General features: G+C 55.6%; 9 protein-coding genes across 9 annotated transcripts; 3 read left to right on the top strand and 6 right to left on the bottom strand.

Moving 5' to 3' along the window:
* Nucleotides 1-44: 44 nt before the first annotated feature.
* Nucleotides 45-1,230, top strand: N7482_009357 (unc-50 family protein; the record flags this gene model as incomplete). Its single annotated transcript, XM_056691481.1, has 3 exons — nt 45-148; nt 248-450; nt 581-1,230. The coding sequence occupies 3 exons, from the start codon at nt 45-47 to the stop codon at nt 1,228-1,230; spliced, it is 957 nt and encodes a 318-aa protein (XP_056539187.1).
* A 591-nt stretch (nt 1,231-1,821) lies between these two features.
* On the bottom strand, nt 1,822-2,742 carry N7482_009356 (PDGFA associated 1 family protein; the record flags this gene model as incomplete). The annotated part of the gene is made up of 3 exons (XM_056691480.1): nt 1,822-2,445; nt 2,555-2,622; nt 2,694-2,742. The coding sequence occupies 3 exons, from the start codon at nt 2,740-2,742 to the stop codon at nt 1,822-1,824; spliced, it is 741 nt and encodes a 246-aa protein (XP_056539186.1).
* Nucleotides 2,743-3,357: 615 nt separating this feature from the next.
* N7482_009355 (putative MFS monocarboxylate transporter) lies at nt 3,358-4,770 on the bottom strand (the record flags this gene model as incomplete). Its single annotated transcript, XM_056691479.1, has 1 exon — nt 3,358-4,770. One exon carries the CDS (start codon nt 4,768-4,770, stop codon nt 3,358-3,360), a length of 1,413 nt encoding a protein of 470 aa, XP_056539185.1.
* Nucleotides 4,771-5,884: 1,114 nt separating this feature from the next.
* On the bottom strand, nt 5,885-8,868 carry orlA (putative alpha,alpha-trehalose-phosphate synthase subunit Tps2; the record flags this gene model as incomplete). The annotated part of the gene is made up of 3 exons (XM_056691478.1): nt 5,885-6,051; nt 6,121-8,374; nt 8,443-8,868. The coding sequence occupies 3 exons, from the start codon at nt 8,866-8,868 to the stop codon at nt 5,885-5,887; spliced, it is 2,847 nt and encodes a 948-aa protein (XP_056539184.1).
* Nucleotides 8,869-9,607: 739 nt separating this feature from the next.
* On the top strand, nt 9,608-11,125 carry N7482_009353 (uncharacterized protein; the record flags this gene model as incomplete). The annotated part of the gene is made up of 1 exon (XM_056691477.1): nt 9,608-11,125. The coding sequence occupies one exon, from the start codon at nt 9,608-9,610 to the stop codon at nt 11,123-11,125; it is 1,518 nt and encodes a 505-aa protein (XP_056539183.1).
* A 357-nt stretch (nt 11,126-11,482) lies between these two features.
* pld3 (phospholipase D) lies at nt 11,483-17,040 on the bottom strand (the record flags this gene model as incomplete). The annotated part of the gene is made up of 3 exons (XM_056691476.1): nt 11,483-11,489; nt 11,554-11,622; nt 11,690-17,040. 3 exons carry the CDS (start codon nt 17,038-17,040, stop codon nt 11,483-11,485), a joined length of 5,427 nt encoding a protein of 1,808 aa, XP_056539182.1.
* A 1,110-nt stretch (nt 17,041-18,150) lies between these two features.
* Nucleotides 18,151-19,321, top strand: N7482_009351 (uncharacterized protein; the record flags this gene model as incomplete). The annotated part of the gene is made up of 2 exons (XM_056691475.1): nt 18,151-18,523; nt 18,603-19,321. The coding sequence occupies 2 exons, from the start codon at nt 18,151-18,153 to the stop codon at nt 19,319-19,321; spliced, it is 1,092 nt and encodes a 363-aa protein (XP_056539181.1).
* Nucleotides 19,322-19,894: 573 nt separating this feature from the next.
* On the bottom strand, nt 19,895-20,729 carry N7482_009350 (60S ribosomal protein uL15; the record flags this gene model as incomplete). Its single annotated transcript, XM_056691474.1, has 3 exons — nt 19,895-20,113; nt 20,356-20,554; nt 20,698-20,729. 3 exons carry the CDS (start codon nt 20,727-20,729, stop codon nt 19,895-19,897), a joined length of 450 nt encoding a protein of 149 aa, XP_056539180.1.
* Nucleotides 20,730-21,430: 701 nt separating this feature from the next.
* chl1 (DNA helicase) lies at nt 21,431-24,478 on the bottom strand (the record flags this gene model as incomplete). Its single annotated transcript, XM_056691473.1, has 8 exons — nt 21,431-22,132; nt 22,200-22,370; nt 22,431-23,096; nt 23,161-23,802; nt 23,865-24,031; nt 24,093-24,129; nt 24,183-24,301; nt 24,361-24,478. 8 exons carry the CDS (start codon nt 24,476-24,478, stop codon nt 21,431-21,433), a joined length of 2,622 nt encoding a protein of 873 aa, XP_056539179.1.
* Nucleotides 24,479-24,487: the final 9 nt, after the last annotated feature.

The raw sequence follows: 24,487 nt of genomic DNA, 5'->3' as shown, positions 1-24,487 counted from the left end.
GCTCGATGATCCCCGGTTCCTGACTAGAGCCCGGGCTACGAATCATGAACCCGCACATCTCTGTCCCCCGCCAACATGCTGGGCCCCCCAATTTTGGGTCCACGCCCAGCCGCGGGTCCAGCGTGCGCATGCCGCGCTTCTTCAAGAGGTAGGGACCTCAACTCCGGGAGTGGCATGGGAGATGACGAGACCCCCGCAACCCGAGGGGGTGTGGAATTGACATGACTGACCATGGTGGTGTGCATAGACTCTTCAAGTTTCCCCAGATGGACTTTGAAATGGCCATCTGGGAGATGACCTCCTTGTTGATCGCGCCCAAGAAGGTCTTCAAGTCCATATACTACCATGTAAGCGTCCCCCCTCTCCGCACCAGGCCAGGTCAGACCATGAACTGTGCAGCCATTGCTTGTCCGGAAACCATACTGATTACATCCGGACATGAACAGAAACGTGAGTTCTGCCGCACTTCAATCCCAATCTTCGAGCCTCGGACACGCGAGTTTGCGTGCTTTTGCTTTGCCTCGCTCCCCCCCCCCCCCCCGCCACCCACCCCATATACACTGACCCCCGTCCCCTTCAGAAACGAAAAACACATGGCACCGCCCCGACCCATCCTTCACATACGTCCTCTCGTTCTTCCTCCTTCTCACCGCGCTGGCCTGGGGCCTCGCCTACACGCCCTCGTTCGGCGCCATCGTGCGCCTCTCGCTGCTGTTTATCTTCGTGCATTTCATTGGCTCCTCGCTGCTCATCTCCGCCATCGGCTACTTCGCCATCGGCCGGCTCTTCGGCCCCAATGGCCCCGCCGCCTCGCTAGCAGGTCTCCGGGGCTCGCGCGGCCGCCGGCGGGGCGCTGCGCAGGGCCTGTTCGTGCAGCCGGGGGAGAAGGACCAGCTGGAGTTTGGGTACTGCTTCGATGTCTCCAATCGTGCATTCTTCCCCCTGTACCTACACCTCTATGTGGTCCAATTCCTGCTTCTCCCACTCCTCACGCGCAGCCCGAGCAATTTCCTGGCTACCTTCCTCGGCAACTCCCTTTACCTCTCCGCCCTCATTTACTACACCTACATCACCTTCCTGGGATATAATGCGCTGCCTTTTCTGCACAACACCGAGCTCCTGCTCATCCCGATCCTCTTCTTCGCTGCCCTGTGGCTGGTCAGTTTGATTGCCGGTTGGGGCGTTGTCATGCAGGGCCGGAGCGTCGAGGGCTTGTTCTGGGGCGTGTAGAGAGAGTCCAGCTGGACCCGCGCCAGAATACCGAGAGCGCTGGCTTCGGCCGTGCCGTGCCGTTTACTTTTGCAATAATGGGGGAGGGGCTGAGTTTCTGCGGCCGGTCCCGTGTATGAATCTTACATGTTTCCTTTCTATATGTTCTCTTGGCGATGCATCAGAAGAGCCATTCCTGTGTCTTTTATGCAATGGGAGGGCGTCTGTGTACATGAACTCTTGGTTTGGTTTGGCTTTTTTTTGTTTTCCTTGTCGCTTCCTTTCCATCTACGGGATCGCGCATCTTCCATATTTCCTTGACGTGTGGTATAGATCTTAATCTAAATATTAAACCTGTCGTTCACAAATTGACAAGGAGACATAGTCCGAAGAATAATAGAGCTTGTCCCGTCCCATGTTGCCAACTACAAACGCATGTCTCGTTCGCGCGATCACCTCTCTTCCTGATAGACTGGGTAAATATCCACCATGTATATATATTCATCCCCTATAACTGGGGTTAATGGAGATCATGCATCATATCTGTTGGATATTGGTATTTTCATCAAGATCCCTATAAATCCCTTTCCACCCCATCGCCACCACTCGCACTTACTTCTTCCCCCCCTTCTTCGGCTTCCCCATGGCCGCCTGCCTCAACTTATCCTCCCGCTCCTTCACAGCAGCAGCCCGCGCCCTCAACTGCTCCTCCTTCTCCTCCTTATCCGCCAACTTCCGCTCCCGCTCCGCCTCCCGCTGCTCGCGAATAATCGCTAACCGCGCCAGATCCGACCGCGCCTCGTCGGTCTTGCCCTCCGCGTGCAGCTTCAGGTACCGCTCCCGCGCCTGCTGCGCCTCGATCGCCTCGCGCTCGCGCCGCGACAGCTGCGAAGGGTCTTTCTTGACGGGCTGCTCGGGCTCGGCGTCGGAGTCGGGCTTGACGAGCTGAGACCGCGACTTCGCGCTGTGGTTCGGGTTCGCGGGGAGGTCCTCGTCGGAGGCTTCGGAGTCGGAGGGTGGCAGGTCGCCGGGTTGGGCAGGTGCTTGGCCGCGCCTTTTGATGGCGGCTGCCTTCTTGGCCTTTGCGGCGGCGCGGCGTGCTTCGCGGCTGACGTCGCCCGAGGCACTGGCTTGGCCGCTGGGGCCGGCGTCGGCGTCGTCGGAGCCTTCTTCTTCAGAGCTCTCTTCCGAGGATGATTCCTCTTCGCTCGAGGACGCGATCTTGTCCTCCTTTTCCTGTTGCGAGATGACGGGGTTAGCGGCTGGTCAGACTGTAGTGGTAGAGGGAGGGCTGGATGGAAAAGCGAGATGCAGATCGTGGTCCATCCGATTACGGTTCACGTACGCGCCAGAGACCAACTGGGTTTCCGTCCTTGTCGATGGGCTGCAGGTCCCGACTGAACTTCTTTCCTCCTGTAATCCACGGCCGAGTGAGCTTCATGTGTCGAGGGATGCAGTGCTGGGACTCGTGCACGCGACCATACCTCCTCGTGAGGGTTTGGAGAACTTTCCTCCACGACCGCGGGGCGCCATATTGAAAGTGTGCAGGGTGTTCTGTAGGGTTGAAAGAATTTCGGTCTATGGCTTGCAAAGCGGAAATCGGTATCACAACGTTTGTCGCTGAATGCTGCTGAATGTCGCTGTTCGTCAAAGTCAGTGCTGCTCAGATTGAGTCACGGTGGACCAGGGGCAGGCATACACCGACACCTGCCGAAATAGAGGGGCAAAGTGGGGGGTCCCCTCGAGCCGCTGGCGATGCAGAATGGAGGAATTGGCGAGTGGCGAAGCGACGATTGGGGAATGAACGGGCTGATACGCTGCGAGTGGGAAGGAGGGAGATTGGAGGGTGGAGGGATTGTCAATTGTGCTAATGCGACTCGACACGTCGTGGACAAGTTGGGGAGGCGTCCGCTCACAAAGACGAGTCACCGCGCTCGCATTAATCAGTCCCCGTCACATGTGCGGAGGATGGGACGCCCCAGCCAAGTGCCCAAGGCAGCCTCTTTATATTCACGTCTGTCCGACATTGTGAACAGACGCTGATGCCCACTTATATGACACTATTTACAACCTATATGCAAGGGGAGGGCGCCAAGAGGTCCTCCTATCCTCTCTCTCCCCTCTCCTCTCTCTGATTCCGCGCGGTGGCTAAACGCGTGCGATGCCCGTGCCCACCTTGCTTACTCGCGCCGCGATCAAAGTCAGCGTGCCTGCAATAATCGCACTGCCCATGAACATCTGCGCATACAGATAATTCCCATCGTCCCGCTGGATCAAGGCACCCGCGATGGGCGACCCGATCAGCGCAGCCACCGCCACCACGCTGAGCACCATACCCATGCGCACGCCGATCTTCTTCAAGTCTGTCGTCAGGGTGCTCAGCGTCGCCGGGAACAAGGACTGAACGCCCGCAGCGAAGAGGCCATATAACGCTGCGAACGCCCACAGCCCGGACAGATCCTTCACGGCGGCCCAGCAGAACGCCGCCACGGCCGTCGCGCCGCTGAACGGGATCAGCATGTTGAGCGGGCCGGTGAACTGATCTGCAAGCAGATTAGGCACGAGCCGACCCACGAGTCCGACGCCGTTCATAACCAACAGCAGGTCGATCGAGGTAGTCTCAGACACCCCGATGATGTTGCGGCTGAAGCTGCCGACGTAGAAAAAGGCCACATACAGGCCCCAGAAGTTCAGGAACATGCCCACGGCGAACAGCAGGTACGGCATTTCCTTGAAGGCCGCCAGCTCCAGCAGCGGCCCGCTCGTACGCGGCGGCAGCCGCTGCTTGAAAAAGATCAGGCACGGGATCAGCGTGACCAGCGAAATGAAGCCTAATGTGCGCATCGTCCACCCGTACCCAATGCGCGGCAATAGCCGCATCACCACCGCAGGAAATACCATCCCCCCAGTGGCCGACCCGGACGCAACAATGCCAATCGCGATTCCCCGCCGCTTGACGAAGTACGTCGAGATCAGCGCCAGTGTCGGGCAGAACATCAGCCCGCACCCAATGCCCTGGCCCAGCCCCTGCGCCAGGAACAGCTGCCAGTACTCCGTGCACAGCGACGTCATGAAGATGCTGAAGCACTCGATCGTCGCGCCCACCGTCAGCGTGAACCGGAAGTAGCCTGCATCCGTCGCGCGCCCTGAGAATGTGCCGATAAAGAACAGCAAGAAGATTTGGATGCTACCCACCCACGAGATATCTGACGGTGGCCGCCCCAATGTCGTCGTGTAGTACGTCTGGAACACCCCGAAGCTGTTGATGTACCCCCACGTGTTGAAGATGATCATGTGGCCAAGTGCGACCTGCAACCATGCCTGGAAGCCACCGTCGGGCGGCGGGCCGATATTTTTGCCTGACTCGCGCGTCCGCACGGCGGAGAGCGTGCGGGCGATCGCGCTGGTGTTTGTTGGGACCGGCGTGAGGTCGTTGTGTGGAGGCTGCGGCTCGTACTCCTCGTCGAGAGTGGACTCCTCGTCGGATGAAGGGCTGCGCGGATAATTGGCCTCGAGAGACCGCGGCTCGATGCCGTGCTGGTAATCCTTTTCCTCCACCATGCTTGACGGTCGTTTCTTCTCGGACGAGGGCTCTGTGGCTGTGAAGCTTGTCATCGGATTTCGTTTTGGATATTCAATGTGCTGTGCACGTGGTTTGGATTTTGCTAGAAAGAGGCCGTTGCGCCGTCGCTCATGTCTGCGCGCCCATGCAAGCAACCAGGCAAGTTGTGGATGTAGATATCGATATCGAGATGTGTAGGAAGGGCGTCCATCGGCCGGGAACTGCGATCAAGCAAAAGAACCGGGCAAGTTCATTTTGGCCGACTTGTTCCCTGACTCATAGCGCAGACTAGGCCCAGGAGAAAAAAACTTCCTTGCCATAGTCAAGTCCCGCCAGCGGGCTTCGCGCCGATCGCTAGGGCGCCGATCGGTTATTCGCACAGATTGCCGAACGCAACGCCCTCCGAGGACATCTCTAATGGGCAGAATCCACATGCCACATGCGGCCGCTATGGGCACCCGCTTGGTCATCTCCGTAGTATTTATAAGTTATAGTATAATATATAATACTAAGACTGCAGGTTGGAACAATGGCTTGTCACGGCTAATCGAGGCTTTATCCCCCGCGGGGAACCCTCGCAAACCCCGCAGCGAAGGCATCTGGCCAGATGTCTCGGCTTGCCGTCAATCAATTTTATTCGAGGGAATCCATCGGAACGTCAAGCCATCGGGGACAACCCCCGACGCTTTCCTGCATTTTTATTCGCTGTCTAAAGAGGTCTTTACCATTCGAGGCGGATGCCTCGATGCCCAGATTTTAACAGAATGGCACCCACCAAAAGAATAAAGAAAAGCGGCTGCATAAATCAAAAAGGCGTCCAACTGCGCCAAGGATAACCCCTAGAACGACAAAAGGCAAGGCAATAAATGAGACTGTATGAGGGAGCGACAATGAAACCATTTTTCTGGCTTGAATGAATTCTTTCGTGTACGTGCATGAAGTAGTATGAGAAGTTGGGTCCGGTCTAAGAAGCAAAAGCAAGGTACAGGAGAGCAGAGCAGAGCCAAGGCACTCCCGCTCGAACTAACGGACTAACATCGTGAGGTCTCGACATCCACATCCCGGGAATAGATCTGGATGGATGGATGGATGAAGAGTCAGGCTGAAGGTAACCTAATGCTCGTGGTGGGGATTGCTGTAGAGTCCCTGGACCGTGCTGATGACATCCGCCGGTTCGAGAAGGTGCCAGCTGGCGTCCGTCTGCTTCGAGCTGGCACCCACCGTCACCGAGTACACATGGTCCTGCGGCAAGTCGAACTTCTTGAGTGCGCGGAACATATCTGGTTGCGACGGTTAGCATCGCCTATCTTCTCAATGCGGGGTTCTATTGGGGGTGTGGTATTACATACCTTCGTCAGTGAAGTCATCGCCCAGACATAGGATGAACTCCGGCGCCTTGCCAGGCTCCGTGCCGTATTCGTTCACCAGCCGTGTCGCGATGAATCCCTTGTTGACGAACGTCGGCCGCACCTCCAGGTTGGCTTTGCCGGCCATGACCTCCACATCCCACCGTTTGGCAACGGTATTCTCGAGCTCTTTGCGGCATTCACGCGCCTGGAATGCCCCGTACTCCGGGTCTGCCCGGCGATAATGCCATGTCAATGCCACTCGCTTTCGCTCGATGAAGGAGCCCTGCGTCCGCTCGGTGTAATGCTGGAAGACCTCCACCACTTCCTTCTGCCACCCCATGTTGGACGACTCCGCCAGGTTCTCCCAGTCGTCTGACCGGGGCTTGCGAATGAAGCACCCGTGCTCGGCGCTGAGGCCTAGTTCCGGGATATGGCCCATCCATTCATCCAAAAAGGCTTGGTCTCGTCCGCTGATGATCCAGACGGCGTTTCGTGGGTCGGCTGATAAGCTCTTGAGGGTGCGCAGTACACGATCGGACGGAATGGCGGCCTGCGGGTCCTTGACAATCGGTGTGAGGGTACCGTCGTAGTCGAACATAAACAGTCGTCTCCGGGCTTTGCGGTACTGCTTGATCACTTTCGCACGATCCAGCGCTGGAGTGGCAACGGACTGGTCAAAGGAAGAGAGATTGGTGAGTAGGCGGTGGAGGAACAGCCTTGACCAGGTGCTGACGGTGTTGGTGAGGACATGTTTATATAGCTTCAGATGCTGGTCCCTCCGCTGATCGGCAGGCATCTTGAGGGCTTGATCGATGGCGCCCGCAACACCCACCATATCCCAGGGATTGATGTGGATAGCACTGGGCAGCGTGCCCGCGGTACCGGAGAACTCAGAGAGGATGAGGGGGCTGTGGTTTGTCTGTTGACAGACAATATATTCTAAACTCGTTGTATTCATGCCGTCGCGGACGGTGGTGATTAACCCGACGTCGGCGACACGTAGCAAGGCGAAGTATTCCCGCTGCGAGAGATACTGTGGGTAGTACTGAACCGGAGAGAAGCTCAGCGACCCGAAGCGGCCATTGATTGTGGAAACCAGGTTGGATATCTGGCCGGCAATCTTGTTTTCGGGATCCTCTTTCTCTTCCTCCACGCTGGTCGGGCTCGTGACTTGGATGAGAACCACCTTGTCGCGCCATTCGGGGTATCTTTCCAAGAATATCTCAAATGCTTGTAGTTTCTGGGCCACTCCTCGAACGCTGTCTAGACGGTCACGACCGACAATGATCTTCTTTCCGATATACAACCTGCGGATCCCTAGCACGGTCTTCTCAATATCCGGCGCTCCAAAGGCGGTCTTTTGGATAGCCTGCGCATCGATTCCGATGGGGAAGACATCCACTGCGACGTGGGCGCCGTACGCATCCACTCCGGCCGAGTTGGACTCGAATCCCAAGACGCGGGTGCAGCACGAGGAGAAGTGGCGTGAATAGGAAAAGGTCTGGAAACCAATCATGTTGGCGCCGAGGACCCCCGTCAAGACCTCCTTCCGCTTTGCAAGGCAGCGCACAAACTCGCTACTGGGGAACGGTGAGTGCAGGAAGAAGCCAATGTAGATGTTGGGAATGCGCTGTCGTAGTAAGCCAGGCAGCAGAAAGAGGTGGTAGTCGTGAATCCAAACCACGTCTCCTTCCTGGTAATCTGCCGCGATGCGGTCCGCGAACAGTTGGTTCAGGCGGATGTAGTCGGCCCACCACCGCCGTTCTGAGCGGCCGTCTGTTGGGCCATGTTGTTTGTAATGCAGCAGGGGATACAACTCTCTCTCTGCGTATCGGCGCCACCTTCCTTGGTCATTGAGCAGGATGGTATCTTCCGGCTCCTCTGTTTCGTCCGATAACCAGACGGGCAGGATCCGTCCGTAACGTCCCGAAGCCAATTGCTGATCGAGCCTCTCACGCTCCCCCTTGGTGACGCTGATTCCATCGACCAGAGGGTGTGAAGGCGGCTGTTGGCTAGCATTTACCGGAACAGGCGCAGCAGCCTTATTAAGTGGGCCTGCGCCGGCAGCGCTGGAGCCAACGGGCAGCTTGCTCGCCGCATTGACCGGAATCGACTGTAGAGGAGTCTTTGCATCTGGTGTAGGCTCGACCTCTCCTGTCCATCCCACCAAGGTGTGGGACCATTGGGTCTCGTCAGAAGCTAGGTTGGCGAACGAATCGAAAAGGGCCGAAGTGCCTGAGCGTGGCTTGAGCGTCTGTTGGATGATACTCCGTCAGCTTAACCGTTCTCACCCCTTGCACGGATGCGCTCGTCATCACATACCCAATCCGACCCCGATTGGTGGCAAAGCTTGTACGGGATACAGAAAGCCACGCTTATCAGCCGGCCGCTTAGCTTGAGCCCTGCATGCTGAGCACGCGGGTCAACCTCAGGCGACATCGGCGATGCATCCCCTGTGAGGCTTAGCCGGCGAAGCAGATCTTGTCCTGAAGACATCCTTCTTCGGCCCGAAGACGAGGCTGACGCCACGGCTGATGGGTCGGGCGACTTGGTGTTAGCGCCCGGGATATTGCCGAAGTATGATGGCGCATCGCTGTCCATCTGGTATTTCCTATCGGGCGCTAAGCTCGGGGTCGCATTGGTCGCAGCCGTGTATGCCTCATCCTTCAGGGCCGTTAGCCCCGGTCCAATGATAACCGGTTCTGGCTGCCCGTCAGGAACCTGCGCGGGGGTCCCAGGTTCAGACATGGCGTGTGGGGTCGGGGATCGAGGATGAGGCGTGACACTGGCAATTAAACTGTGGTGGCGGTCAGAACTACAACAATTGTCACATGCAGACACCTTTCAAGGCCAGGGAATCCTGACGTCGGCGGACTGGGCTAACGGTAATAGATCGCGTACCTCGGAGCGGGACGGGGGCGTCGGGAAGTAGATCGACACTAGAACGCGACTACGGGCGCGAGCTAGCCATGGATGATCGGAGGGAGCACCACGCCACAGGGCGGAAAACAAGAGCAGAGAGGAGATTGGGGAATTTGGGAAGGGGAGTGTATGAGGGGAGGAAGGTCAGAACAGCCGGATGGGGGTTGTTGGAGGGGCAAGCGGTGAGATGAAGCCACCGTCCGAAACAGGAAATGTTCGCTTCAGGGCAGCTCGGTGAATGTCTTCAGTCCTACGTCATGCCAGCCGTGGGTCGGAGGTGGATTGAGACTCAGTGGATAGGCCGGGCAGCCAGTACGATGCCAAGGAGTTTAGTTCTGAATTGATAGTTCTGTGTAGGTAACTATACCATCATCCTATCTCGCAGGACGGAGTATAAGCTGACTAGGGAGCTAGTCAATTCTAAGTTGACTCACTAATTAGCGGCCTGTTTGCGCCCAACGATCTCGCTGCCTCAGGCCGGAATTGTCCTCCTTCAATCTCCACTCTCGACGATAGCTCCTCTCGGCTTCTCTCCCCGTCATGCCGCCTCGGTGATCGCGCGGCGATGCGACTGTCCGGCATCCAATCTTCTCGCCTCTCTAACCATGTCGCCCGGCGGTTCCGCGCTGTCCCGCCCACCCAGGACGGCGATGTGTTCGCCAACAGCCTGCGCAAAACCCTAGAGGCGCACCGCTCCTCGAACCGGGCCCGTCTCATCCGCAAAGTCTACCCCCGTGCGCCGTCTCCAGGCCTCTTCAGGCCTTATATCCCGCCTGAAAACCGAGCCGGCTACCAGCCACCGGTGTCTACACCCGAACAATCCGTGCCTAAGAAGGCGGCAAGCAAAACGCGCTCACGCAGGCGTACCCCGGAACGCAACACTCACTCGACGGATGCCCGGCCCGAAACCAATGCTATTCGGAGTGCGGGAACTGCGGGCGCTGGCCCACCCTGTCAAACTCCGTGGTTGAGCTATCTGGCCCAATCTGGTGCCAGGGGCGATGGCTCAGCACACCTGGATGCGGAGATCCACGCGCTAGACCGCTACCTGGCTCCAAGCCCCAGCGAGCGAGAGCAGATCAGCCAGATTGGTGCGGAAGTTTCTTCGCTGCTAGCATCAGTCGTCCCGCATACGCCGCAACTGATCGGATCCCGTCGTACAGGTCTCGCGCTCGTCCATTCAGACATCGACTTCCTCCTGCCCTTTGACGATCTCCCGCGCTCTCTAGATCGGGCCCGGAGGCCCAGTCCGACTCGGCCTCAGATACGGAATGCTCACCTGACCCTCCTGCGCCAAGTTGAAGCAACACTACAGAGTACCTTGAACTTCAGTGGCCAGGTCCAGCTGTCTGGAAAGCGCAGCCTTGTCCTCGAAGCTCGGCATCGCCCAACGGGCCTATTGCTACAATTCTACTGCGGCGAAAGCATGCCAGCGTTCACCGAGTACTTGCAAGATTACTTGGTGGAGTATCCCTCCCTTCGGCCTCTTTATGCAACAACGCGGGCTTTACTCGAAGCCCGCGGTCTCTTCGGATCGTCACAGGCGGGAATCGGGCCAGATGCGTTGGCGATGCTCTTAGTTGCGTTTCTGAAAATGAACCACGGTCGCTTCCCTGGCCCGCACCGCCTCGGTGACCAGCTGCTTGCGCTTCTCCAGGTACATGGTACTGGTGTTGACCTGCAATCCATCGGCATCGCTGTCGATCCGCCGGGCTTCTTTGATGCAGACGCACTGCGTGCGACTGGGGAAGAGGAGCCTGCATATCGGCGCGGTCAACGCTCCCTGCTTAGTGCCAAGCGCACTGCTGCTGCAAGAGGAAATCTGCCTGCTGGGCGGAGGTTGTGTATTCAGGACCCCACCCATTACATGAATGATCTGGGTCGGTCGTGTACTCGTACGCCTGAGCTGCAGAATGCCTTCGCTGCTGCGTATGAACAACTCTCTGGTGCATGTGATAGCTGGGAGGGTCATCGGGAGGGTAACTCCATCCTGGCAACAGCTTTGCGGGCGAATTTCGACCGCTTGGAGAAAATGCGGGAACGGATAATGTGTCCTGTCGAAGTTGGATCACAGCCTGCATGAGGTGATCTGTAGAAGATTCCACGCTTATTTTAAGATACCCTGTGTATATATAGTTCTCATCTCCTTTTTTTTTCAATGGACCCATTATCTTGTTTAGCGCTTTGTTGACTATCGATAAAGTACAATGCTCGCCATGTCAATAGGCTATAGCAAATAGAAAGTCAAGAGACCTCGCCCCACTTTGCTAAGGAATAATGGTCTAGCAAAGAGAACAAAAGAAATAATGTAAATATGCATAGGACGAAAAGCAAGGATGGTAGCGCTTAAGTACAAAGGAGCCGGAAGCACGCAATGAGTGAGAGTGGACAAGCAAGTTCTTAACGAAGACGCCCTCCAGTGCAAGTTGGTGACAGGGAATTAATTGCTGGAAGGCTTGTCAGTACTGACGTCTCGTTACAAGACGAAATGGGGTGGTGAAAGAAACTTACTAAATTTCCAGCGGCGAGATCTGGTCCAAGGCATACAGCCAGTTCCCGCCTTGCTCTTCCTTCTCAAGCCTGTGGGGTTGTCAGTCAGTATGCTTGTTAAAAATGGAGTAGGAGTAGGCATGGGATCGGGTCATACCAGTCATATGGCCAGAGAATGAGATGGCCCTGAACCTTGTTCAGAAGGTCCTCTGCGCATTGCTTGTCCATCATTTCATCTGAAGCATGGAACTCCCGCTTGGAACTGATTGTGGTAGCCCGTCTTCTGCGCCTGCGAGACTGGGATGCATTCAGGTTCACAGCCTCGGAGTAATCGACATGGGCTGACGCGGACCGTACCTGCTCTGCGTCCTCCCCAGTAAGACTTTCCTCGTTCTGCACGGTGCTCAGCAAGTGAGGGTCTGACGCTCTCTTCAGAGCAGCCTTCTCGTCATTAGACGACGGGGTTTCCTGCTTCGCAAGTTCGTTCTTGGTGCCGTTGGCATCGGTCATCACAAGTGCAGCCTTCTCATCAATCGTGTGCGAAATCTTCGGCTCAACTGCCGGCCCTTCAGACTTAGGGCTTACGGGTGATGTTGGCGAGGCGAGCCCACAGGCACCAGAGGCACCGTTTTGTTTCACGTTAGGTGGGGGGGCCGGTCTGCCGGTCTGCTGGCTCTGCATCTCGGCAAAGCGCTCTCCGTATGCCGCATACTCCTTGTACTCCTTCCAGTTCTTGACCTCGCTGTCGGGCATGCACCGGAAGACAGAACGGTAAACCTTTGTGTTCTTTTCGGCTAGAGCTTGCCATGTATCCAGGTAGAAGGCATCATTGAGCGGGTCCTTCATGCAGTCCTTATCAATGAAAATACGCTTCAAATCAGGCATCAGGGGATGGCCGTATCTGGAGTTGTCGTAGCTTTCCTTGGACACATATAAACCGCCGCTGCCGGTTTCAGAATCGCGGCTTGATGAACCAGAGGCGTTATATCCCTGCGACGGGGTATCGGAGTTGGTATTGCCTTCAGAATCGCGAGCTGTTTCCGCTGAGCAGCCTTGCTTTTTGCTCTTGCGTGTGGAAGTCGCCCGAGAAGGCTTTCGCTCCGACGCATGCTTGGGCTGGTCGATGGTACCCTTGCCCTCGGACGAAACCGGCGAGACGAGAGATTCTCGTCCATCTGGTGTCACCTGCGAGTCACGACCAACTGCCAGACCAGCTTGCTCGGCATCGATCAAGCGGTCGACGCCATGACCGTCGACGTCTTTCCTGTGATCAGGGTTGTCCGTAACGCGCGGGTCGGCAGTGAGGCGGCGGTTGCTCTTCAGATTAGGATTTTTACCTTGCTCCCAGTCCACGTCGTGGTTGAAGCTGTGCATATGTTCCGAGCGAGACAGGAATTCGTCTTGAACGCGGTGACGGCGTTCCATCATCTCACGTTCATCCTGTCGTTCGATCACTGATGATTCTGACTCGCGACGCTCTCGCCCATTAGACGGCTGGGCACCTTCTTCTTCAACGACTTGAATCTTGCGTAGTTCTTCTTCGGTAGTCAAGTCGTGCTCCAGGAGCTCGTCGACGTCAATTCCGAGATGCTCCCGCATCAAGCGCATGCGAAGTGTGTGTGGGAATCGTCCAACAAGATAAGGCTTGCCATTCATGGTAGATGAGATCATGTCAGTATCTCGAACAATCGCAGCAACCTCTGAATCACGCGATCCCAACATGGATCGTTCGTTGATGTTGGCTGATCCAATGATGGCAGCGCGATCATCGACAACCATGCACTTCGCATGGATGTACAACTGCTCGGTCACCAACTGCTTCTGGGGACCAATCTTGCCCCAAGCTCGCAAGCTGAAGAACTGGATATAGTCTTCAGGCTCAATGCCAAGCGCACGAAGACGCCCAAAGATAGATGTCTCACCACGGCAGATACTGCGGTATTGGCACTGCATGATAAGACGCACGCTGGTTCCACCCTCGCTATCCACGGTGTTCTGGAAGCCCGGCATCAATGGGATAACAATGACAGCCCGCCATGCCTCTTCGTTCTTGGCTGCTCGGACAATTCGTTCAACCAGGGCATCGCCAATCTGGTTCTCAATCTTTCTGCCTTCGATTTCGCAAGTACTGATGAAGAACTGGTTTTCGATGTAGACGAAATGATCAGACTCTTCAATCATCTTGACGTAGGCGTTCATGATACTGTGTTCCGTGACATCCGGTGTACCAGTCGACCACATACTGCTGGAGCGCAAGATCTGCACCTCACAGGTTCCATCTAAGCCGAGAGCCTCCAGGTCAGCCGGGTTGAAGTCCGGGGGAGGCAAAAGGAATGGAGTTGGTCGTGTTGGCTTCCGCTGGCGAAGAATATAGTTCCAACGCTGGACGAAGTGGCGAGTCAGATCTCGTGCAGGTTGGCCGACGACATGCATCGAAATATCATGCCAGGGCATTCGGGGCACGACATTGCGATCATACATCTCCTCGTATGGTTTATCCAGGTCATAGAAATCCTGAATACGGGGGTTCGAATAATCTTTTCCAGGCCAGAGCTGGCAGTGGTCCGCGTCCTTGGGCATGTCGGTTGTTTCAAAGCCGGTGGGCTTATCATCGGTCAGTGCATGCTGGGGTGTATCCCAACGCCCAAAGCACAGATCAATACCTCCCACAAAAGCAATCGTATGATCAATGAGACAGAGCTTCTCGTGATGGGCCCAGAAGAAGGTGTTCTGCCGGAATTGGTTCGGGGATCTCTGGACGAAGATGTTGGGATGGAGCTCAAGGAGGGAGAATTTGGAGTATTCTGAGTCGATGGGGATAGCAGAGTTAATGTTCCGGTACATGATCACAAAGACCTTGACACCTTCGCGGGCTTTGTTCTGCAAGAGACGATCCAAACGCCACTTTTGGCTGATGGCGGCCGGGCGCCGCATGTAGAGCTCCGGACTCAGCCACCAGTCGTGGATGTAAATCACATCCTTCGCCTGGTTAATGGCTCTTGACACAACCCACATGTGGTCTCGAGCATCAACTAGCCACTGCGCAAAACACTTCTGACGCACGGGGGCAAAACTGTCAAACCGGTTGGGCTGCATCCACGGAGTGTTTGCGGCCATAAACCGAATCGAATCTTCGAACTGCTGAAGCTGACGTTCGTTACGGGCCAACAACTTCAACTTGCGCTCGGAGTTCTCTAGGCGGAGAGTATGATGCTGGGGGTGTCTGGCGGAATCCTTTGCCGACTTAGCCAGTTCCTTCGCTTTTTGGTGGCGGAGGCTAATTTTTTGCGTTTGCATCTTGAAGTAAGCGTCGATCAAGAAGACGTCGTAGATATTCATCTCCTCAGGGGAATCCACACAAACCACGTAGCTGTGACGAACGAGGAACCACTTGGGCCAATGCCGCTTCTTGATCAGTCCAGGTGTGAGAGCACGACGGAAGTCAAGACCCTTGGAGGATTGAATGATTAGGAAGCCTTCTTTACCGTGATAGCTCCCTTCGGATGCAAGGCGAACTCCAAGTGCAGACAGCTCGAGGAACTTGCACAAGCGGTTGCTGTCGGCTCGGAAGATCAAGAAACGGATCATCTTCTGCAGATAGAGCTCGAGCTTCTTCCGCTGCCGTTCAGGGTACGTCTCTCTTCTGCCACCGACACCTTCATGGGTGGATGAAGGCGCCGCAGCCGGCTCGCCGTCCTGGTTTGTGATGCTAGATTTTCTGCGAGTAATACCTTGAGAAGGTCGGCGCTGATGCTGAGGGTTCTTGCCCTTCTTCCTCCCTGCCCTTTCGGTGCCACTCATGGCCTCAGGGCCAGTCTCGTACCCCCCATCATCTTCCTCATCTTCAAAATCGCTTTCCAGACCACGAACACCCCGCATGTAAGGAAAAGCACTTCGAGGGAACCGAGGGAGACTAGGGCTGTTCTCGCTCGTCCGTAGCTGAATGTACTTTTGGGTTCCGAGATGGAGCTTGTACTTCAGGTGCAGGTTGGCAAAATCTCTCAAAGTTCGGAAAATGATCCACTTCATTCGTGTCATACCACTTCCGTACTCGAGCTCAATGCGAAATACAAGGTGACGGTCGCCCGAGTGGGCGTCAATGCGGCTATCTGTGACCCGAACCTTCAGCTGCTCCAAGAGAATCGGGATTCGTTTGCTTCCGTGTTCATCTCGTTGGAAAGCACTGGCCAAAATCAGCGCGGCGGGTACGGCGGAGGCCAGCTCAGCAAGCAGCTCTGCTGATTTCTTGTTGTCCACCGTGTTGTCTGGCTTGCGCCGTTGGCCGATCAGCTTGAGGCCGGCTTTAATTTGCTTCCAGCGTTGGGCACTAGCACTGGTGCCGGTGCCTCGTTCGTTTCGATGGCGTCTCCAGGTGGCAGCAAGACTCTCGTTATTCTCCGATGGCCCACCAAGACCAGTCAGCCGCCGCAACTGGCTCGGTCGTTGCTCGTCTTGGGTGCCATCTTGTGGCTGCCTTCCACTATAGGTGAACCCGCGAGATGCCAACGCAATTCTCTTCCGCCGAGTGAGCTGAGCACGACCCTCGTCCTCGGACACGCCTTCTCGCGGTTGAGGCGTGAAGTCTGTAGTGCTAGCTCTGCGAGGGAAGAGGTTGGTCCGATAGTTCTCGAAAGGAGCAAAAGACGAGGCGAAATGGAAAGACGGGCGACGTGTGGTCTTGGGGGTCGTAGGAGCCGTCCGATTTCCGACTTCCTCGTCAGTCTGTTGTCGACGTCGCAGGATTCTCTTCTTCTTGGGACGTTCACGCTGCTGTTCACCACCGCTCTCCTCGGCATCCGCATCGGCGTCACTTCCCTCCTCCGTTAGAGGTTCGGGGAAGCGAAATTCACCCCGTTCAGAGCCTGGAGTCGCCGCGTCGGCTGGGGCTGGCCGGAAGTCAGCAATCGTCGCTCCGCTCGCAGACCGTGAATGAGATGCAAACGGCGGAGATGCAGCCAGCGACTTCAATCTAGTCATGAATGATCTTCCCCGATGTTGTTCTCCATCATCTCCACACAAGGATGAGGGTCGGGATGGTCCCCGTGATGCGGGCGCATCAGGGGCCTCATTATCCGTATCTCGGAACTGGACACTCGGTGCACGAGACGGAGGGGACATTCCGGGAATAGACGATTGGTGCCTGTGGTGGTTCACCGACGATGCCATGTTATCAGTGGCCCTGTTCGGTGGTTGGGTGCTTATGGACGGGCGCTCCGTCGGAGAGCCACGTTGTGTCGAAGTCGCACGCACATTCCCCTTACTCGAGGCAATACCTTCGGTCTCTTTCGACTGTTGTTTTCTTTCCGAACCCTTGTCGTCTGCTGGAACGTCTGTCGGCTGGGGCTGTCTTAGCGAGGCGGGTCGCTTCGTGTCGGTAGGGGACGGGAGGGGTGATGCCAGCCTTGGCCCATTCGAGACAGAGATCAGGTCAAGCTTCTTTGGTTTGCCTTTCTCGGGGGTGCGGCCAGCCTCCTTCTGAGGAGATGGGGTCAAGGGAACGTCGACCATGCTGTAGATGCCAGATGATCGTCAGTTGCAGCTCGTGGGGGGAATCAGTCAGAGTCAGGAACCGGGCTCCATACCTGCGGGATCAATCGAGACCCTATCGTACAGAATTCGATCGTCTCGCTGTCATTCTAGGATTCCGGCCAGAGCAGATTCGAGAGAGGAATCAATGGTAAGCGAGAGGCATAGCTCACGCGACGGTTGACATTAAAGGAGCGTTGGTCGTTGAATTAGTTCGCGACTGCGGTGGAGTAGCTCCGCCCATTCGAATCACTCCGACTGGAGAAGGCCCGCCAAGCTAGCCAAGAAGTGGGCGGTCAGTTCCTGAAAATTAAAAAATTAAGGAGACTAAGGGGCTCCGATTATGCCGGGAAAGGAGTGTTTGGCACCACAATCGCCGGAACTTGGTAAGAGCGCAGATGGAAGGACGTTATCCGTCTGGAGTGCAGCCTCCGCAGGTTTGCCTTTTCCCACTTTCGGACTGTCCACTTGAGCACGAGGGCCTCAGGCTTGGAGTCGCATGGGTGTTTCCACCAAGGTCATTGGCTGCCTCGCGGTGTACTTGGGATACTTTATATACCTGACGGAACATGCGCAGAATATGAATGGAACATAAAATCAGAGCTAGAGGGGGCGAATGGGTCGACCACTGCTTCGGCCATTCTCGAAGTCACTGTGTCTTGCTCGCGATTTGCAGGATTATCGCCATTGGGATCAAACCCACGGAATAAATATAGAACCTGTCGGTAGATCAACATCGCCATGAAACAATTTGTGTATTACGTTCATTTGCAACCCTCAATCCTAACAGCGGGTATTAACCGTGATCTATAAACTCCTTGGCCCAAATAACTCGTAGTGTAGGCAACTCGTGGTGCTCGGATCGGTGGAGTACCGGGATTTGCAAGCTGTTCGACACCTCGGCTCCAGCGCTGTACCCGAGTTGGCGCTGGGGTTGCTTCCCCGCCATTGCTTCCATGACTTCTGGGATGAGCCTACCAGCCCTAAGATAATGGTCGTCTTCTTTCCCTTTTTTCTTTAGTTCTATCAAGCTTTCATTACAACTCCTCGCCTCAATTGCATTGGTCATCGGCAGTCCATCCACAACTCACAATGACCGACCCATTGAAATCCTTCGACTCCTCCGGCCGCCCTAAGCCCACTACCGTGTCGCAACAGGTCTACAACATCGCCGGTATCTCCGTGACAGTTTACGGTCTCGAGGAGCTCCAGCCCCAAGCTGCAGGTGTCGCGTGCCTGTGGTTGCTTCACCCCCGCCTCGCAACCCAGGAGCGCATGACTGGCATCGCGGCAGCGGCGATCAACGAGTGGAATACCAGGAACCAAGCTACCCCGTCGGTCAAGGGCCTGATTGCGGTTTCTTTCGACCAGCGCAATCATGGAGCTCGAATGGTGGATCCGCTTGCCAATGAGGCTTGGAGGCAGGGAAACCCTCGCCACGCGCAGGATATGTTCTCCATCTTCCGTGAGTGCTGCCGACATGCTCTCGCTTTCCCAACTCGAACCACGTGTATGGATGATCTGAACTAATATATTTCATGCAGAGGGTACTGCGCGCGATACCTCGCTGCTAATAGACTACCTTGCGGCTTTTATCTTCCCGAATGGCGAGCATGAGATCATGGAAAATCTGGTGCTGGGCGTGTCACTCGGCGGACACGCGGCATGGAGTTGCTTGTTGCATGAGCCTCGCATCAGCGCCGGTGTCGTCGTGATCGGCTGTCCCGACTACCTGAACCTCATGGTCGACCGCGCCCGCTTGTCCAAGCTGCCCTCGTGGACCAACTCCAACCCGCCAGGCTCGGAGATACTCGGCTCGGAGGCTTTCCCAACCTCCTTCGTCGAGATCGTCAAGCGGTACGACCCCGCCAGTCTGATGCTCAGCCATGTGGATACCGGCTCGTCGAGTCCGCTACGTGATGGTCCCCTGCCTGAGCCGACGGATGAGGAGAAGCAGGAGCTGCGCCCGCTGTTGACGCGGTTGTTGGCCGGCAAGCGGATCCTGAACCTGTCCGGGGGAATTGATAAGCTGGTCCCCTATCATCGTGGAGAGGCCTTTTTGACTTGGTTCAAGAGCGCGGTTGGATCAAATGGCTGGTTCGGTGATGGGGGTGTGACCTTCGAGGATATCATTGACCAGTCTGCCGGCCATGAAGTCACGGCTAAGATGGTTGATGAGGCTGTTCGGTTCATCAGTGAAACGCTGGCGGCGAGTTCGAACAGCACAGGTCAGAGAGGCTCGGTGCGGGAGTCGAAGATTTAGGCGGCGTCGTGATCAAGACTACGGGTATGTAAAAGCTGTAAATAGCATCAAATGATACCTCTTGCACCATGGTACAATATACAGACCGGACCTACAGAGTGCTGGCATCCAGATAGATGTTGGTCATAATAGTCCGCATAGCACCAGGTGGTAGCCGCCTGCGTGAATACCGAGCTTCATAGGTTCCGAAAGACCAGGTACACCCAGTGCAGAGAGCCATATGCGAAGTTCAAATAAGTATACGGAGCCCAGACATACAATCCAACAACGTAGATAGAGCCAAAAACAATATTGAAAAAACCTCCTTGTGGTATTTGTTTAACACAATGTGAAATCGTAAGGGCATTCGGAGGCCATGCTATGCTGCTTGCATACACAAAAACCCTTTTTCTTTTGGAACGCCCCGAACCAACCATCTCGGCTCGTGGCGGCCTTTTTTCGAGTTCCGATCGTCCTCCTCCGCTGGCGGGAAAGACGTTGAAAAATTCCTCCACAAGACCGAACGCAGCCACAGGGGGGCTACGCTTGCCCCGATTCACCCGCCTTCTCCAAGATAACACCAATATTCAATGCTTATGCGACCAGCTCAACAATACCACCAGCCTCCTTGATCTTCTGCTCGGCATCACGGCTGAAGTAGCGGGCGCGGACGACGAGGGGGATCTGGGGGAGGCGGCCCTTGCCGAGGACCTTGGAGTAGCCGAGGGGCAGGAGGTCGATGACGGGGGCGGTGTCAGTCTTCTGGCCGCTCATGTAGGCGTCACGCTGCTCGGCGGGGACGAGAGTCCACAGCTATAGAGCAAGAAAAAAAACCGGTCAGCGAGACTGTTCAGAAATATCAAAAATCCATGATGCCGATCCATTCTGTTCTCCTAATTGGGCTTGCAAGCACTTCGAATTCGGTGGTCATTGTTTTCGTCGTTGTTGCTCCAGCACACACACACACTGCACAGCACACAGCATCCAAGCTTCCCGTCTCGCTCACTCGCCCTCCCAGGATTTCAAAATGGACCGGCTCCTTCGATGAAACGTACCTTGTCGAGGTTGATGGTGGGCTTCCAGAACTTCTGCTGGGTCTTGTGGAAGTACCGCATACCAACCTTACCGAAGTAACCAGGGTGGAACTTGTCGATGTTGGTGCGGTGGTGGTGCTGACCACCGGCCATACCGCGACCACCAGGGGACTTGCGGTGCTTGCCGACACGACCGTAACCGGCGGACACATGGCCGCGGCTGTAAGAGAGAGAAAAGGTTAGTATTAGGTGGTTTGAAGCTCGGGATGCCGGTGTCATGCGATGTGCAAAAGCGCCAGCGATGTCGAAGTCGTTGCGCCGGTCACGAACAAAATCGAGGAGGGTGAGGAAGGGCAGACTCACTGCTTCCGAGTCTTCGAGAGGCGGGTAGGCATCTTGTCGGATGGTGAGTTCTCGACAAGACCGGTCTGAGAATTGGGCGTTGAAGGGGGAAGGGTCGTGATGCTACCGACTCAGATGTTGAAATCCACGCTCACGCAAAGCTAGACTGTGCGCTAAGCACTTCGCTTGTCCCGTGATAGGGTCAAACCCTGCCCTGGGGCTGCCAGGATCACGTGCAAGTCACTCGATACCGCCTTCTTGGATTGGCCACAATATTTGTTCTGCCACCGCCTCTATAGTTATTGGAAGCTAACCAGATCAGGTAATCAATCTGTATGAGGGAACCGGTTAATGTAGAGTAGTTGACTGTTAAGTGGTGGTGATATTTTGCATGCTTTCAAGCCAAAAAGCGGTCCTAAGCTACAATATCACCGCTTTTACTGGTGATCGTCTCACTTTTGATGTCGATGGTCATGTTGGATATGCATCAGAATTATTGACAAAACTTCCCAGCCTGATGAAATGGGTTGGCTCGCATGGAATCATGGATGCTGGAAATTGAATATTTCTCCATTGCCTCTACCTTTCGTACCTTTCCCGTCTCCAGAGAGCGATTGAGACCATTTCTTCGCCGCACCCCCAAAAGCCCAGCTGATTTTTTACAAATGAAGTCTGTCTTCCAAGGGGGAGCATTCCTTTTCCTACCATCTATGCCTATGGCCATCATTATCACTATCATGGCTCAAATAACAACTCATTGTGCCTTCTCAGCGAAAAATCTCGATAACCGCTGCACAGTAGCCTGTGCCGGCCTTGCCGCCGGCGAAGAAACAAGACTCCCCTGGATCCACCCGGGCAACTTCCCCTGAATGCGCGGCGTCTCATACCGCCGGTCAACCATCACAATAGCCGCATAGTCATTAACATGCCGGATCGCCCGCCCAATGCACTGATTCACAGCCCTCATGCAGGCATTCTCGTAAAAATCGCGGCCCGCGGCGGCAGCGGCGGCTCTCTTGTCAGCTTCGCTCCCGGCGTGCTGCTTGGCCGTCTTTTCTTCGATGTACTTGATCTTGGCGGTCCAGACCGCGCTGCGGATGTTGGGGAAGGGTAGCCCAATTATGAATACACCACGGCCCAGTCGGTCGGAGAAGTTGATCCCTTCGGAGAGCTTGCCGCCCACCACGGAGAGTAGGAGGGCACCTTGGCCGGTTTCGACGGCGGAAGTGTATTCTTGGAGGAGAGTGTCTGTGGATATGGCGCAGTCGCGGGATTCGTAGAGTATTTGTTTCTTCTGTTCGATGAGGCCCAGTGTTGTGCCGCCATTGCCGTTGGGGATGGGCTTTTTCCAGACGCTGACTACTTGGCTGAGATAGTCGTAGCTGGGGAAAAATGCGACTACGCCGTCTGGGATGACTTGGCATAGTGTTGCTATCGTTCTTCCGAGGTCGGTTATCTATGGAGGTATTGTACTGGTTAAAAATGCAAACTGCAATACTGCGTTTTGGTTGAACCTTGCTCACCATCTTCTCGGAGTTGCGGGCCTCGTAAGTAAAGTCAAACTCGGTGCCCATGAGCCCTCTCGTGAGGGCTTGTGCCACTAGGTTGGCGTGTGGAATGACGTGGCCGTAGCTGAACGTACCCAGCCGCTCGGGTGAAACATAGGAAAATAAGTGGTTCATGTAATCCGACATCTACTAGACGCGTTAGCAGCACGCAGGATGCCAGACTAGAGCGTTCCTTTCAGGACGTACCGGAGACATTGTGCCACCAGCCAGAATCACAGCTCGGGCATCTTCGACAATCTCCCGGAAATGATTGGTCGGATCGAGCAGCATGTATTTCAACTGCACGTCGTTCTTGTCCTTTTGGTAGAATAACCGGCCTTCTTCCGACGGGTTCATTAGAGGCAAAAGGAAGCTCTGGATGTGGAAGAGAACCGGCACTGTTGCTCGGTCTCTGGATCGGGCACCTTGCGGTCCTTGCGAGGACTCTACATAGCCGTCAACTTTCCGAGCCAACTTGCTCTCTTGCAGATACCGAGATAGCTTGTAAGGGTTGATTTGGTCCACGCCCTTGCCCGCCATGAGATCGGATGATTGAACCGAGCCTTCTGGGGACCCCTTTTGCTGAGAGATCCCCTGGAGGTGGCTGGCGATGGAGCTCACTAGCCTGATCACTTGGGCCACATAGTTCCTGTTCTTCCCCTTGAGCCGGTTCTTGAACTTGCGGGCGTATGTGGTTAATTGCGTGATTGCAGTTTGCAGCTGTGATAGCGAGACCGCGACTGAGTGAATGCCGGCGATGGCGTCCATCAAATTGTGCGCCTCATCAATGATGACCACGTGGTCCTTGACGGACAAATTGAGGGCCTCGCGGGCAGACCGTTGAAGTAAGAGTGGATAGGGGAGTGTCACGATCTATGGCCAAGGATCAGCCTCAGGCGCTATCAAGCAGGTTGAAACGTCCTTTTCATGTACTGACCTCACTGTGCTTGATGACAGACCGCGACGCATAGTAGGGACAAATGCCAACCTCCTTTCCCACTTTGCCGAGGTCCTCAATGTCCTTCACTGTCGCCAAGGCATGGTCTCGAAACTGGAGAAGTAAGGCTTCGTCATCCTTGGAAGGGAGGTAAGAGCATTTCTTGTCAGCGGCCACGCCCGGTTGCTGTAGATCCAAACACCGCTCATTGATCGCTGTGCCATTATCCAAGGCTCGGACCTTGGGATTGATACACAGATTCTTCCTGGAGCCAAGAGAGAGGTGTTTCACAGCTTCCTCAAGCGTCGACCGGTCATCGTCGTTGCCATCTGTGTCTGGGTCCACGGGGATACTCGAAGGAAACGCCACTCGACGCAGTTCACCCGCAAACTGACTGAGTTGGGAGTGTGTCCGGGAGCAATAGAAGATCTTGACAGTGTCATCGTCTTCGTCCTCGTCTTTCCTCTGTGTCGAGAGGTGCCCCCTGAACTTCTCTAACAAGGCGAGAGTGCTCGCGGACAGGCCATCCACCCCTCCTGGCTCGCTTGGCTTCGTTCGTTCGTCCGACTCGCTATCATAATCATCCAGGACGAATTGGTCCTCCTCATCGTGACCTTGTTGCGATTCCGGGTCCGCCAGTCGCTAATTCAGGGCCGTCGGCATGGGACCATGATCATCGTTTCTTGCAGACGGAGTGTCCATACCTGTTTCTTCCGAGGTCGTTCCTGCGTCGGCTGGGCCTGTCTCACGCGCTCTTCTTCGCGTTTGATCTTGGCCAGCCGCGCCTCGAATTCCTGTCTTTTCTCGGCAATGGCACGGCGGGAATCCTTCTTGGCGAATTCCACCATCCACTCCGGCTCATCATCGTCGCCTGGTCCCCGACAAAGAGATGAGCTATGACGCACGACAAGATGCTACGGGCGGACACATACATGCTGCTTGGTCCAAAGTCTCCTGAAAGGTCCTGCGCTTGTGATCCCGCAGCCATGTGAGCGAGCCGCAGATCAAGCTCAACGATTTACCCTGGCCGGGGAGGCTTTCTTAGTAGGAAGATGGCAGGGATGATCCCGTGCAATGGCCGGAGATGGCATCTCATCCGATTCACCAGGGTCATGGCTCAGTGGGGGCAAACTTACAGTACCTGCGGGTGTCAGATCGGAGTAAACAGGAGGTGGAAGGGAAGGAAGCCTTAGCGCGTACCGGTGGGGGACTCGAAAACGGCGACTTTCCCGTCTTCCAAGCAGCCATACAGGGCCCGCATAAACTGAAGCTGGATGTCATACAGGGTAAACGGGTGGTGGAAATCCTGCAGCTCCATGGTGGCTGA

The sequence above is a fragment of the Penicillium canariense genome, assembly GCF_028826845.1.
Source record: "Penicillium canariense strain IBT 26290 chromosome Unknown utg000007l_segment0_segment0, whole genome shotgun sequence".
NCBI classification, from domain to species: Eukaryota; Fungi; Ascomycota; class Eurotiomycetes; order Eurotiales; family Aspergillaceae; genus Penicillium; species Penicillium canariense.
The sequence above is the reverse complement of the archived record's forward strand: the minus strand, read 5'-3'. Positions and strand labels throughout refer to the sequence as shown.